Source organism: Somniosus microcephalus, chromosome 7, assembly GCF_052327205.1.
Source record: "Somniosus microcephalus isolate GS21.2 chromosome 7, FLI_Smic_1.0, whole genome shotgun sequence".
In the NCBI taxonomy this organism is placed as follows: domain Eukaryota; kingdom Metazoa; phylum Chordata; class Chondrichthyes; order Squaliformes; family Somniosidae; genus Somniosus; species Somniosus microcephalus.
This window is the reverse complement of record NC_140993.1, coordinates 57081996-57095099: the sequence shown is the minus strand read 5'-3', so window position 1 is coordinate 57095099 and position 13104 is coordinate 57081996. Positions and strand designations below refer to the sequence as shown.

Genomic DNA, 13104 nt, shown 5'->3' with positions numbered 1-13104 from the left:
TAAGGGCCTTCTTCATCTGAACTTATCTTGTGATTTTGTAATATTCTTCAATTTATTTTCCCTATTTTAATGTGGTGCTTCTTTCTGCCCTCATCTCAGTAACTAATGCCAAAAAAACAGAGGATCCATTAGCTCCCAAAGAACTGGTCATAGAGCTTGACCACAACAAGTTCAAGTGCACGTTTCCCAGGTGCTTCAAGGCTTTCCGCAAAGCCAAGCTGCTAGATTACCACGTAAAGTATTACCACAATGCAGAGAAAGGATCCGACTCAGAGACTGGCTCACTGGAGAGTGGGATGCGGACTCGTGCCACCTCAGCCAGCATGCCAGCATCAACAGTGGACAGCCTGGAGCTGAAGAGACGGAGAACTCTGTCGAATTCCTCTTGTAAGTATAGAAAATGTAATTGGATTGCTGGAGATATTCTCAAGGACAGTTACACACACAAATGCAAGAACAAGCGGATAGAATTTCTTTTGAACATTTCGGGGGAGTTTTGAACCAGCTGCTCTTATACTGTAGCCCGTGCATGCCCTTTTTATTGCAAGACCACCCTTCCCACTAAGAAGCATTTGCCTGTTTTATATACTGTTTTTAGATTGGATGGGAGTCTCATGGGACACTCTGGTGCTGGTCACAGTAAGAGGATGTGTTGTTTTATCAGGATATAGGAGTATTAAACCATACAATGCACAATATTCTTCCGCTAAAGTTTTCCTTTAAGGCCACAAGGTATAATTATTCTGTATTCTTGAAATGCAGATGCTTGGGTCAGTTAGGGGTCAGATTGACTTTCTCTTTCATTTTTTTAAGTGTAAATCCTGAGGTGAATTAGGGGGCTACATGCACTGTATAAATTAGGTACTTTCTTTTGCTGGGGAAGTTCCTATGTAGATTGCAAATGATTGGTTTTCTTTCTCTATTTTCAATACATTTTTACAAGTGTGACACAGATTTTGCATGTAGAAAAGTGTGACATCCAGATGTGACACCTGAAGTGTGATGGACAAAATGCATGCCATACAAAAATCTTACGCTCTTGTGTGTAGTGTGTGCATCAGTCACCAGATCTCACAGGTCAGACGTCACACTTTGTTATGGCACTTTTATCCTGCTATTACTAACTATGGCCCGTATTTTCCGATCGGAGGCTTCCTGCATGTGGAGGCCTCTGATCTGGAAAAATCTACGAACTTACCTGAGGACGCCCGAGGTGCGTAGACTTCCTCTCCTGGGCCTCTCGAAATACGCAGGGCCCAAGTATCCCAGAAGCGCATGCGGTTCGCAAGCGTCCCTGGGATCACTTGGGCCATGGGGAGCCAATAGGAGAAGGGAATCACCTGTCAAATATATGAGTGGAGATCACCCAAAAATCACTTTTTAAAATGAGTTTGTAGGAATGTCTAGTTCCTATCAAAAGACTGAGGTCCACTCAGGCGATCAAATAAACGAGGTTTAATGAAAACTAACAGAGTTTAACGGATAACTACAAAAGAACATCGAATATAGGTCTAGTCAATTCGGAGGCTCCACGAGGACTGCTTGGGCGGTCCCGTGACTGACGTCATCACGTTTTTCCCGCCGGTGGGGATCACGTGATGAACGGCGTGATGTCGTCGTGTTTACCCGCACTATTAAAGTGATCGCGCTCACATGTAAACAGTGAAAACAAAGATACAGACTGAGGCTGTAACTAACATATTATTAAAGGGAATTATATACAACTGATCGGAGTCCCTTAGTGGCTCCGCCACAAGTTCAAATTATTACAATAATTAAATTTTTTGAAAAAATAATTAAAGTTTTTTACGGGGCTAAAAATCAACTTATCTTTTTTAAAAGTATTTTTAAATGATAAATGAGTGAAAAAACATTTTTTAAAACTTTTTTTCAACTCTTTTGCTGGTAAAAGCAGGCCTTACGCCTGCTTTTACCAGGCGTAAGATTTCTAAGTGTTTTCAGCGGGCGGAGGTTCTGCAGAAAGTGGAACTATCGCCCGTAGAGGCCCTTCTCCAGGGCAGGCGTCCAATCTGTCAAGAGCATTCTTGACAGATTGGAAATGCCGGTTTTCAGCGCATGTGCTTCGCATGCCTGAAACCAGTATTTCCGATGTCCCTACGGGTGTGTACACAGCCCGTACACACCCGTAGGCATCGGAATATACGGCCCAATCTTTAGAAAAAGGGAAGGAAAGCCAGTCATTGACCTGGAGCTTAAAATTGTAAGCAGCTACACCTGCTCACTGATTGATGTCAACAGTATATTAGTAGCTAGAATTACTTGAATTTGCCTATTTACAGCAGTGGCACAGGCCACGACCATGCTCTGAGGAGAGTGTTGCATTGCTGGAGGTGCTGTCTTCCAGATAAGACATTGACGTAGAAATTTGTTGCCACCGCGCCTGTTTTACACACAATACGTGCACCTAAGTGTTCAATATGGCAGGCGTAGCGTGTGTACATGCCTGTCCTGCGCAACCCACCATATTAGATAGGGCTCCTCTGTAGGCATCAAGGGCGCAAACCAGAAGTTTTTAAAGCGCTCATTAAAATATTTAACTGCAGATCCTACGTTTGTTGTAGGACCCTTTTCTGAATTGGGCTGACCCAGCGCTTGACTCGCTATGTGATAAACTCGCTCAGCAACTTGAGGCACTATCTGTCAAGGACCCTCCAAAAGCGCTATTTAAAGGGACCATTCACTGCATACAGTTAGTTGCTGGTTTGTCCTTTTAGACTGCTGGTTAACTTCTAGGTGTTTTTTGGCCTAGTTTCAGCCTTCTATAATTGAATTCCTACTTCTGAGAAGAAGTTTTTTGGTGCTGCTGCACTACATTTGGCTACTTTCAAAACAAGAGATGAAGGAGGAGGAGGTTGTGCACGAGGCCCATACCCACAGCAGGTCTTCAGGAGGTACATCATCTACCTGAAGTTCCCTAAGGAGCCATGTCTCAGGTGCCTTCTCTTCATAAAGGAGGCTATCACCGAGCTGTATCACCTGTTACAGCCACAGCTCGAGCCTCGAAACAGGACATGGACTGTCTGTGACTGTCAAGATCACCGTGCCCCTAAACATTTATGCATCTGGCTCCTTCCAGGCTGCAGCAGGTGATATCAGCGACATCTCCTAGCTTGCAGCCCATCGTTGTATCAGGGAGGTCATTGAAGATCTCTACGCCAGGAGGAACACCTACATCTCTTTCGTCATGGACAGAGCGAAGCAGGATGAAAGAGTACTCGGCTTCTCCTGCATTGTAGGCTTCCCCAGGGTCCAAGTTGCCATAGACTGCACCTAAATTGCCTTATGTTCTCTCCACTTTTCTGACATCTTTCTGAATAGAAAGGGATTCCACTCCCTCAGTGTCCAACTTGTTTACGACCACAGGCAGCATATCATGGAGGCCTGTGTTAGCTGCCACGGAAGCTGTGAACAAAGGCTCCATCGTGATGGGCACCACTGTCGTGCTCATGGAGCTGACTACTCAGTCCATGTTGGACAGACTGTTCTCCATGATCTACCTGAAGCCCCGACACAAGTTGAAACATGACTCATCGATGCTCTGAACTGTTGTGCGCAAGCTTGCTGGAAGGCTGCCCAGTGCGCCTGGCATTTCCTGATGTATGCCCATTAGCCTTCTTGGTAGTTTGGGCGCTTGAAATCACCATCTAAGTCCTCTGCAGCAGAGCTTGTGTGTGATCTCGCCCTCCAGCAAGATGGCATCTTATCCCCCTGCCCTAGCTCCTGCAATTTGTGCCTGACGATTCACTACATGAAGACTCCTCCTCTCACCCAGTCTCTAAAGTACTCGCGGTGCCAGTCTCTGAGCTGGTGCTAGCTAGGGTCAGATGGAGTGATGCTGCACATTCAGAAAGACCGGACTCCTCTTCCTGGTGGCAGAGGTATCTCCACATTTTCAACACCTGAAATGAAAGAGGGACAAAGCTTAGTTTTTAGTGTGAAGGCAGAGCAGAGGATGAAGTGGCTGTGAAAGCAGCTGCAGTTTGTCATACAGAGCAAGGTAGAAGTAAGAGGATGCGGTGTGAAGAAACCCTGCGTGATGTCTCCTCCAGCTTTGCCACTCGCCATGGCCATGGCTCTCCCCATGCCTGTGATGGCCAGCACGTTTTGTTCTACGGTGAGAGCGTATGCAGGCAGGCTCGACCTCCATTCTGGCGCGATCTTCTCCTGCAAGAAAGAAGGGAGTGTATTAGTGACTGTCATGGTCAAATAGTTTGTTATGAGGTGTGCAATGTGGAGATGAGGGGAAGTGAGGGTTGCAATAGTGGTGAGTGTGAGTATGAGGAGAAGGAGGTGGAGTAAAGTGTAGTGATTGTAGGAGAGTGAAGGGAAGCAGCGGAGAGGAGTATTGTGAGTAGTGAGGCTGGAGGTGTGAGCAGAGAGCAGTATTCTTAACCTTGACAACTCTGGTTAGATTATTGAACTTCTTTTGGCATTACAACGATGTCCTGAAGGGGTTTTGGACCCTGGGAGGGAACCGGATCTCCTTCCTCCTGGACCAGATCCTCCAACACAGCATCAGAGAACCCTGAGTGCCCTGTCTGACCCCTTGCAGCGATTTTAGCCCTTTGACAATGTTTCCTGCTGTCTGCAGCCATGGTGGACCTCCCCTTTAGGGGGTACTGGTTGTCTTTAAGTGGCGTCGGAGACACACGATTTCTTCACACACATCCACCCTCCCCCACACACCCCAATGCATGCAACCAATGAATCACACCTGAATCATTTTAATGAGGTCCCAGCACAACTTTAACATGTTGCTTGGAACTGTGTGAACAGGCACGAGCATGTACCCTGCCCCTGTGTGCTCAATTTTGAGCATTATCGAATATCTAGGCCATAACATCATGACCCCATCTGTTTGTTCAGAGGGATTTTTAAAAATCCCATGTAATTACATGAAGAGTGGAGAGTTCTCCCAGTGTCCTGGGCAATATTCATCCATCAATCTCACCACCGAAACACATTAACTGGTCATTTATCGAATTTTCTGTTTGTGGAATTTAGCTGTGTACAACTAGCCGTCACATTTTCAGATGCAACACTTATTTATATAAAACGCAATTCATTGGTGTGAAGTGCTTCCGTACACCCTAGGACATGAAAGGCCTGTATGAATGCAAGTTCTTTCTTTACATAGTGTAACTCAAAGTAAATTTAATCAGATTATGATATTAATCCTTCTGATTAAGAAATCTGAAATAGAAAACAGATTAAGCATGACATGTTGTAAGTGTAGCGTGCTTGGGAGGAACAGGTGACTTTGGACCTATGGTTCCCAAAGTGCTCAACCGATGGGGTTTTCCTCATGTCATATCTGGCTCTGTTATAGTCTAATTGATAGAGATTGGTTGCTACGATTAGTCAACAACTCCATTATCGCTGTATCATGCGACTACCAGGATGGTAGAAGGCGAACTAGATAGACCTCGGTCTTTTTTTGTGCTGAGTAATTCCTATGTTCCTAAGCACATGCCAGACTGAAACTCTCTTAATTTGTTCCTGATTTGGGAAAACCATAGCAATGCTTTATATTCATCAGAAGCAGGTAATTAATAAGATAACAGATGATGAAGGCCTGGTTCATTCCTAAAGAAAGCACCTACAATGTCACCATCATAGTATTCAACTGTTTCTTAAATGATTCCAGTACTGTATTTACAGAAGTGAAAATGTTAGATCATTTGAATATTAATGCTGTGATACATAGTAAAATAAAGTATCCCTGATTTCACCCCATTTGACCCTTATTATGAAAACCTGTCCCTGATTTTCAACTTTGCAAGTTGGAGGGTATTGGTATGTACACTAATGGGTGGCTGCTCGGAAATAAGGGTTCGGAGTTCTGTACTTGCACTGAAGCATTGTGTAAAGTAATAGGGTGTGATTTGCCATGTTGTCTTCAAAACCTAGAGTAATTAACTTATCTGTAAAATCATTCTTACATTACATAATTCAACTGTGTAAACGCAACCCTGTTGAGATCTTTAGGGATTGGCTGTGTTGTGTGGGCACAGCAAGAGTCTATGTAAACACCATATTTGCTTTGAAAACTCAGAGCAAATTCAGCACTCTTGACAAAGCCAGCAGTCATGCACAGTGCTTGCGTTGCCTGTGAGACTCATTTAATCAGCACCCACTGATCCAGTCAGTGGGCGGTTTGTAGAACCAGCTAATAATCTGTTTCCCTGTGTTCTGGAGCTTCAGTCGAACGTACTTTTTAAAAAATTCGTCCCTGGGATATGGGCGTCGCTGGCAAGGCCAGCATTTATTGCCCATCCCTAATTGCTTTGAAAAGGTGGTGGTGAGCTGCCTTCTTGAACTGCTGTAATAGGAGTTTAGTACAACTGAGTGGCTTGCTAAGCCATTTCAGAGGGTTAAGAGTCAACCACATCGCTGTGGGTCTGGAGTCACATATAGACCAGACCAGGTAAGGGCGATAGATTTCCTTCCCTAAAGGACATTAGTGAATCAGATAGGTTTTTAATCAACAGTCTGATCTGGTTGATCTCAGTTAGGGCCCTACTTGGGCATCCCAAATGGCCTCCTCATCCCTAAGCTTAGGAGAAGGGAGAGGAGGGTGGAGAAATGCTGCCCCCACCTCCTCGCCATGGTCACCATTATTGACACTATTTATTTAATTAACTGAATTTAAATTCCCTAGCTGCCGTAGTGGGATTTGGTCTCCGGATCATTAGTCTAGGCCTCTGGATTACTAGTTCAGTAACATAACCACTATGCTACCGTACCCCTACTACTATAAGCCAAAACTCAATATCTGAAGTGTTGTATAAAATGGGGTGTATTTATGCTTTCAGACATAACACTGGTACAAAAATGACCTGCCTGTGCTAGTGTTGGCACTGGGACTTTAGTAAAGTGTAGTGGTGTTTGATCTTTTTGTTCAATATACAATGTCCTTCCAAAATTGGGTTGCCTCTGTGTAGAGTGTTCTGAACTGTACAACACTGGTGAAATATTCGTGGCTACAAATGTGTCACTAGCAGTGGCAGCAATTTGAACTGATCAATTAAGAGAACCATACTATTCCGATATCCTAGTGGATACAAGCTGCACCCGGTATAATGTTAAAGAACGCAAATCAAAGCTTGATCCTCAGCCTGATCTGGTTGATCTCAGTTAGGGCCCTACTTGAGCATCCTAAATGGCCTCCTCATCCCTAAGCTTGGAAGAGGGGAGAGGGGGGGTGGAGAAATGATATGGGCTGCTGCCCCCACCTCCTCGCCCCAATGCTCTCCAATGACTGTTGCTAGAAAAATGTGCATGTGTGGATATTGGATGAGGATAGTATAGATGCCCTCTGTTGAATAATGTGCTGATACTCACTGTTTAGACTCGCACGTGTAGAACGGTGTACCGGTATGGGGGTGGGGCTGGGGCTGCTGGCATCTGTGAAACTGTACCCCGGTGAGAGTTTACAACTTCAGGAGAGGAGGGGAGAAATTGGAATAAGAAATGAGTCATCGCAGCATTGAAGCTTAAATGGAAGGAAAAGCATTGAAAATTATAAACCCATGTCGTGAAGCGCCTTGGGATGTTTTTCTACGTTAAAAGCGCCACATAAATGCAAGTTATTGTGTTTGTTTCCCTGCTGGCATGAAAACTCAACTGGAGCTTCCCTCCCTGCTCGGCCACTCCAGTTGTGACGATTATTGGGAGCACCTTCAAGTGGCTCCATTAGCAACAAGGGGAAATCAAAATTTCCCAGGCTCTAACATGATTTCCTGGGGTTAGACACACTTCTCTTTCTCCACCCCCACTCGTGGAGCTGGTCTGGGACACCCATAAAAAGCCCACTTGAGGGTCCTTCATGCTGTCAGGAATATTGAAATTTTAAGAAAGCGACAAATAAATGCAAGGTGAGTGACATGAATCAGTCATCCATGAAAGAAAGACTTATGAAATAATACTGAGCGGCCTACGGGTGGCGCTGTCCAGGGAGAGTATAAATACTCAGGCACGGGCCCAGCTTGCGCAGGACATTCTTAACAGGAACTAGTGAAGTACACAACTAGACCTCCATGTTGTAAAACAGTTGATTAAAGCTTTGTTTAACGCTTAGACCAAGTGCCCAGTAGTTTTCTTACGCAGTGAGTTTATATTTTTTTTCTTGCATTAACAAGGTAGAGTACAGGCCACCTTTCATCTCTGGGACGAGGGTTCAAATCCAGCCTAGACGAGTATCAAAGTCCCTTCCCTGGCTGTCCTTTGAGAAATGAGTTTAGAAAGTCTCAATGCGTTTCCCAGTGGAGCCAGAAACACTAAACTGCCCTTAACTTGGTACTAACTGGCAATGTCATTCATACAGGACTAGGGATGGTTGGTGTCAAAAAATGGGGGAAACATCACACTAGAAGCTACTCTTAGTTTTTGGTTGGATCAGAGAGGGGGAGCTTTATTCTACATCTAGCTTTGCTGTACCTGACATGGGAGTGCTTGATGCTGATACTGGTTGCCTGAAGTGGAAATTGTCCTATTTCCTAGTGCTATCTGTTACCTTGGTCAGCACAATTATTTTTTTTTAGGGGAAGTAAAAAGTACCTTGAATAAAAATAGCTCCACTAGTTCCTTCCCTTTAAGTGCATTTGTTGCTGTAGTGCATGATTAGCAACAGCACTGCAGTGGATTTTACTGAAAATCGTATTTGTACACCTGCCAGTATGACAGACCTAATGCTGAGCACCCTCGTTAATGCAATGCTTGCCTCATCAAACTGCCTGCAGCTCCTGCCACTTGGAGCATTATTGCAATATTTTGTTTAGAAGTTATATGTTGCCTACCAGTGTTGTTTCACTCATGCGTGTTCATTTATATTGTGTCAATGGAGGTGAAATGGGTCTATGTTAATACAGTTGTAGTGTGAAATGGACTCATAGCAAATTGACAGCTCGTTTTACACTGCGCCGGATTTTCTTGTCCAAGAATATGGTCCCGTTTCGCACTATTGGTGTAGACCAATTTCACCCCCCATGTGTCTTTGGGCCTTAGTCAAACCATGATGTAAGTAACAGAATTCTCCCTCTTCACTCTCCCCCCCACTAATAAACCAGTACATTTTCCATTTCTGTTTGAGAAATGAATTGTTGCCTCTGCAAAGGTTCTTTTTTGTTTGTGCTCCTGTTACTCTTCATTGATTTTCATGGGCCAAACTCCATCTGTGGATAAGAGGGAGAATGGAGAATCTGTCCCCAGATCTGTTAATGCTGGCCTGAAAAGAGCTACAAATATGCAAGAATGGTCTAGGGTGAACCTTCCATCTCCTTGGGGAGGTGACATTGCCCGCTGTTCAACACACTATCGTGGTGGCACTGCTACAATTAGGAAGTCAATGTATAGCGATTTAACACACATTCTTCTTCAACTGGGTGCTTATTAACTTTTGTCTACTGTACTCAGCAGCAAATGACAGTGCTTTGAATTTTACAATTGTACTCTATTCTAATCCTCTAGCACCATCATCCCATCTCCCTGCCTTGCAGCTAGAGATGCCTCTTGATATAAGCTTCAAACCCTCCAAAGTCTGCAAGAAGAAGCGATCATCTGCGTCATTCAGCACGGAAGGGAGCGACACTCATCCCACCCCCCCTGTGAAGGAGAAGAGCATGGAGACTGTGCACGAGAAGATACTTAGGAAATGTGTCGACAGAGACAGAAATGCAGAAGTTGGTAAAAACCATTTCTGTTATTCCATAGAAGCAGGAACAGACTTACGGTGATTAACCTTGTTCAAACCAATTCTGCTTAAAATTGATACAACTCCCCCTTCCACCCCCAAATTAGTTAAACACTGGTATTACCACTGTTCATAGTAAACCTTTACACATGGAAATCTCTTTCTGATCAAATTTACTTCTAACATCACAAATTGCCATTCGTGCAATCACGTGTATTTGAAGCACAACTGAGATGAATAAATTTGCCCCTGAATCTGCAGGCCAAATCAAGTCTTCAGCAGTCTCGGAGGAAAAGTCTAGAGACCCTAGTCTTGCTAGAGCAAGTTCCCAATATCATCGGTATCTTGGTATATAATGTTAGTAACCATAAGACTCAGGTGACTTCTTTTATGCTGAAATTAAAGGTGGAGGGTGGATTACCTGGGTGTTGGGTGCTCAGCGACAATCTGGAAAACGCAAGTCAGTTTTTCCCTCATTTGTGGAGTAAAGACGTATGCTTCCTTAACTTTCAGTTTAGTTATTATTGACAGCTGGAGATGCATTCAGAGGCATCCTGAATTTTTAGGTTTAGTATCAAGTTTAGTACTGTTTTTATTTTAAATTTTCTTACTCTAATTTTCCCCCTTATCTTCCGAAGGTTCATCTTAGGAGCACAGTTCCACGGGCGTCAGCAGCACTCCGGTACTTCACCCAAGTGGCCATTCTTCATGTGTGAGCCTCGACAGTGAGTGTCGGCAGGCTCTGTGGCTCTGCGTGGCGGACAGCACAGTTGAGCCCAATCCTGTCCTTGCCCAACAAGCACACGCAAGCATTTCCAGCAGGAGCACTGGATAGCAATCGGGAGTGGCAACCACAGCCGAACATTTTTTCTACCTTTCCCCTCCCTAGTCGAGGGTTACTACAATTAATTGTAGCATTCCTTCTATCACCGTAGCTAACATCAAATAACTAGGCATACGTAATGAGATTGAATGTCCTGGTTTCTATGGCTTAGCATCAGACTGGATAGTGCAACTTGTTTTTTTTATATCAATGTGTATTCTAAGGGAATATGTCAAAATAGAATTACAACGATTTTTGTTTAAATGGTAATTTTTCGCAAGTGTGTTTCTGTAGATACTCGGTAATGTTGAAGATCCGCCTGGAGGCGGGAGATTAAACTATCAGTGCTTCCAACAGGAGTGAAAAGCGAAAAGAAGATGAAGTATGAAGAGAAGAACTCATTGCCTGGTATGAAGCAATGTGAGATATTAAGATACATTCAAGTCTGGTGTTAACACGTTTATGTTCTCCTTTATGTCCACTCAGTACAGGAGGCGAGACTCATAAGGACAAGTTCAGCAAGGATTCGCTCCTGGTGAACAACCTTGCCAGACAGGATCGTGGGTCGAAGATAGGGCTATGCCCCTGGTTCTCCAATCTGTCCTCCTGTCTAGCGAGGCTGCCATGCTTAATTTGCCGTATAAATTTGTTTTGATGCAAAGAGGCATGCTTGAAATCTGAGATAAAATGAGAAAATTCCAGACATATCACAGCAGGCTCATCAGTACCAGAAAAGAGAAAAGAAAGTTAACATTTCAGGCTTCACAAAGTTATTGTCATTGGACCTGCACCTGTAAAAGGTATAGGCCCAACATGCCACAATAACTGGGCAGGAGGCTCTTTCCTGACCTCCCGCCTCGCTTTCCTTCTTGACCGACCGTTGGGCACCCCAGCGAAGGAGCGCCCACAGAAACCTGACACAGGGCTTGCACTGGGCTCTCTGCAAACCGGAGGGTCTGCAAAGATCCTGGAGCAGCCGCAACAATTTGCAGGTAAGTTCCAATTGTCTTAAACCGCACCTCCACTCCGCACTAACCGTAAGGCTCCAATGTAGCCCGCCAGAAGCACAGCTGGAGGCCACTCACTTTCGACAGGCTCGGTGCACCTCAAGCGCGCTGCACCTTTCGAGCGTCCAGCGAGAAACCCCAGAGGAAAATGTACCTTCAGATGTCACGCTTCAAAGCATCACAGATGCAAAAATGATCTTAAAAAAGGGCAGGAAATCCAGCCATTGATCAGGATCCAGAAATTTACAAGCAGTTACAGTTCTCCTCTGACTGATCTCAGAAGTTTACAAGCGGCTACAATTACCTGGATCCATTTATTAAGACCATTGACCCATTGTAATGGAGCCAGGGGCCTTGCAGGCAGAGGCAGGTTAGTAGCTAGACATCATATCTGTACTGCAGACACCAAACTGTCTCTGAGGAATGTCACGTGTGTAAAGACTATGGGGGAAAAATTCAGTATCGCCCCGTTTGGGGCGCCATTATCGGCCGTGCGCAAAGTTTAGCGCCTGGCGCTAATTATCGCCTCCGACAGCAAACTTGGCTTTTATCGCCCCTGGAGGTGATTGGAGCACTAAATCAGGCAAAGGCCAAGGAGCGAGGCACTACCTCAGAGCGCTGGCGAAGCAAGGAAGGGCCAATCAAAATAAACCTGCAAAGTGCTGCTCAGTACTCAAAACTCCTTCACACAGCATTGAATCTCTCCAGAAGTCTCTCTCTCTCTCTCAGAATGCGTGGTGCAAAAATGTCACCGACAAAAAAAGGCAGGAAGCGGTCGCCTTTAAATAGCGCTCCCCTAGTCCCTTTCTGACGGCATAACGCTCCCCTCAACCTGTCGTTGCTAGCAGCAGGCGGTAAGGCAGGGGGCGCCACTCAATTTCCGGTCCGGGGCGCTAACGGGGCGTTGCGCACTCGACTGATGTCACAATCTGCCGGCGCAGTAGATCGTGGCAGTAGTGTTTAGCGCCGCCGCAAAATGTATAGCTAATTTCGCGAGCGGCGCAAACATCGCTGCGCCCGGGCGCTAGTTGCTTTGCACCCCATTAGCGCCCTCTTAAGGCGCTAACGGGAGGCGCAAACAACTGAATTTTTGCCCCTATGAACTGTAAACTTTTCATGGGGGGGATGGGGTACAGGAGGAATAGATGTAGCAGAGGATAACCTCCTGATTAAATAATACTGGAAAATGGGAGATAAAATGATTATATTTCATGTTCCTAAAGGTAAAAAGGAGAGGAATAAAGAAAAGAAAGACAAGGAGCATGTTAAATTAAAACAGAAGAAAAAGAAAAAGAAGAAAAAGAAATCCAAGTATGGTAAGCAGAGCTGGGCGTTGTTAACAACTTGCATATTTCTAGTGCCTTTAATGTCATAAAATGCCCTAAAGGTGCATCGCAGAAGCGTAATCAGACAATAAATTGACACTGGGCTAAAGAAAGAGATAATTAGGATGGGTGACTCAAAGCTTTGTCAAAGAGGTAGGTTTTAAGGAGGAGAGAGCGAGGTGGAGAGGCAGAGTTTTAGGGGGGAATTTCAGAGCTTAGGGCCTAGATGGCTGAAGG

At 44.8% G+C, this 13104-nt stretch overlaps 1 protein-coding gene across 7 annotated transcripts in view; it reads left to right on the top strand.

The window, feature by feature from the left end:
• The window catches only part of phf20l1 (PHD finger protein 20 like 1), a 159846-nt gene that overhangs the window by 118158 nt on the left and 28584 nt on the right, over window positions 1-13104 (top strand). For 5 of the 7 annotated variants that reach the window (XM_085992486.1, XM_085992484.1, XM_085992485.1 and 2 more), the window contains 4 exons: window positions 100-387; window positions 9490-9705; window positions 10893-10955; window positions 12766-12858. In XM_085992486.1, the coding sequence (XP_085848612.1) occupies window positions 100-387; window positions 9490-9705; window positions 10893-10955; window positions 12766-12858 (660 nt within the window). The remainder of the gene's footprint in view (window positions 1-99; window positions 388-9489; window positions 9706-10892; window positions 10956-12765; window positions 12859-13104) is intronic. The other 2 variants (XM_085992488.1, XM_085992487.1) reach the window with 1 other exon arrangement.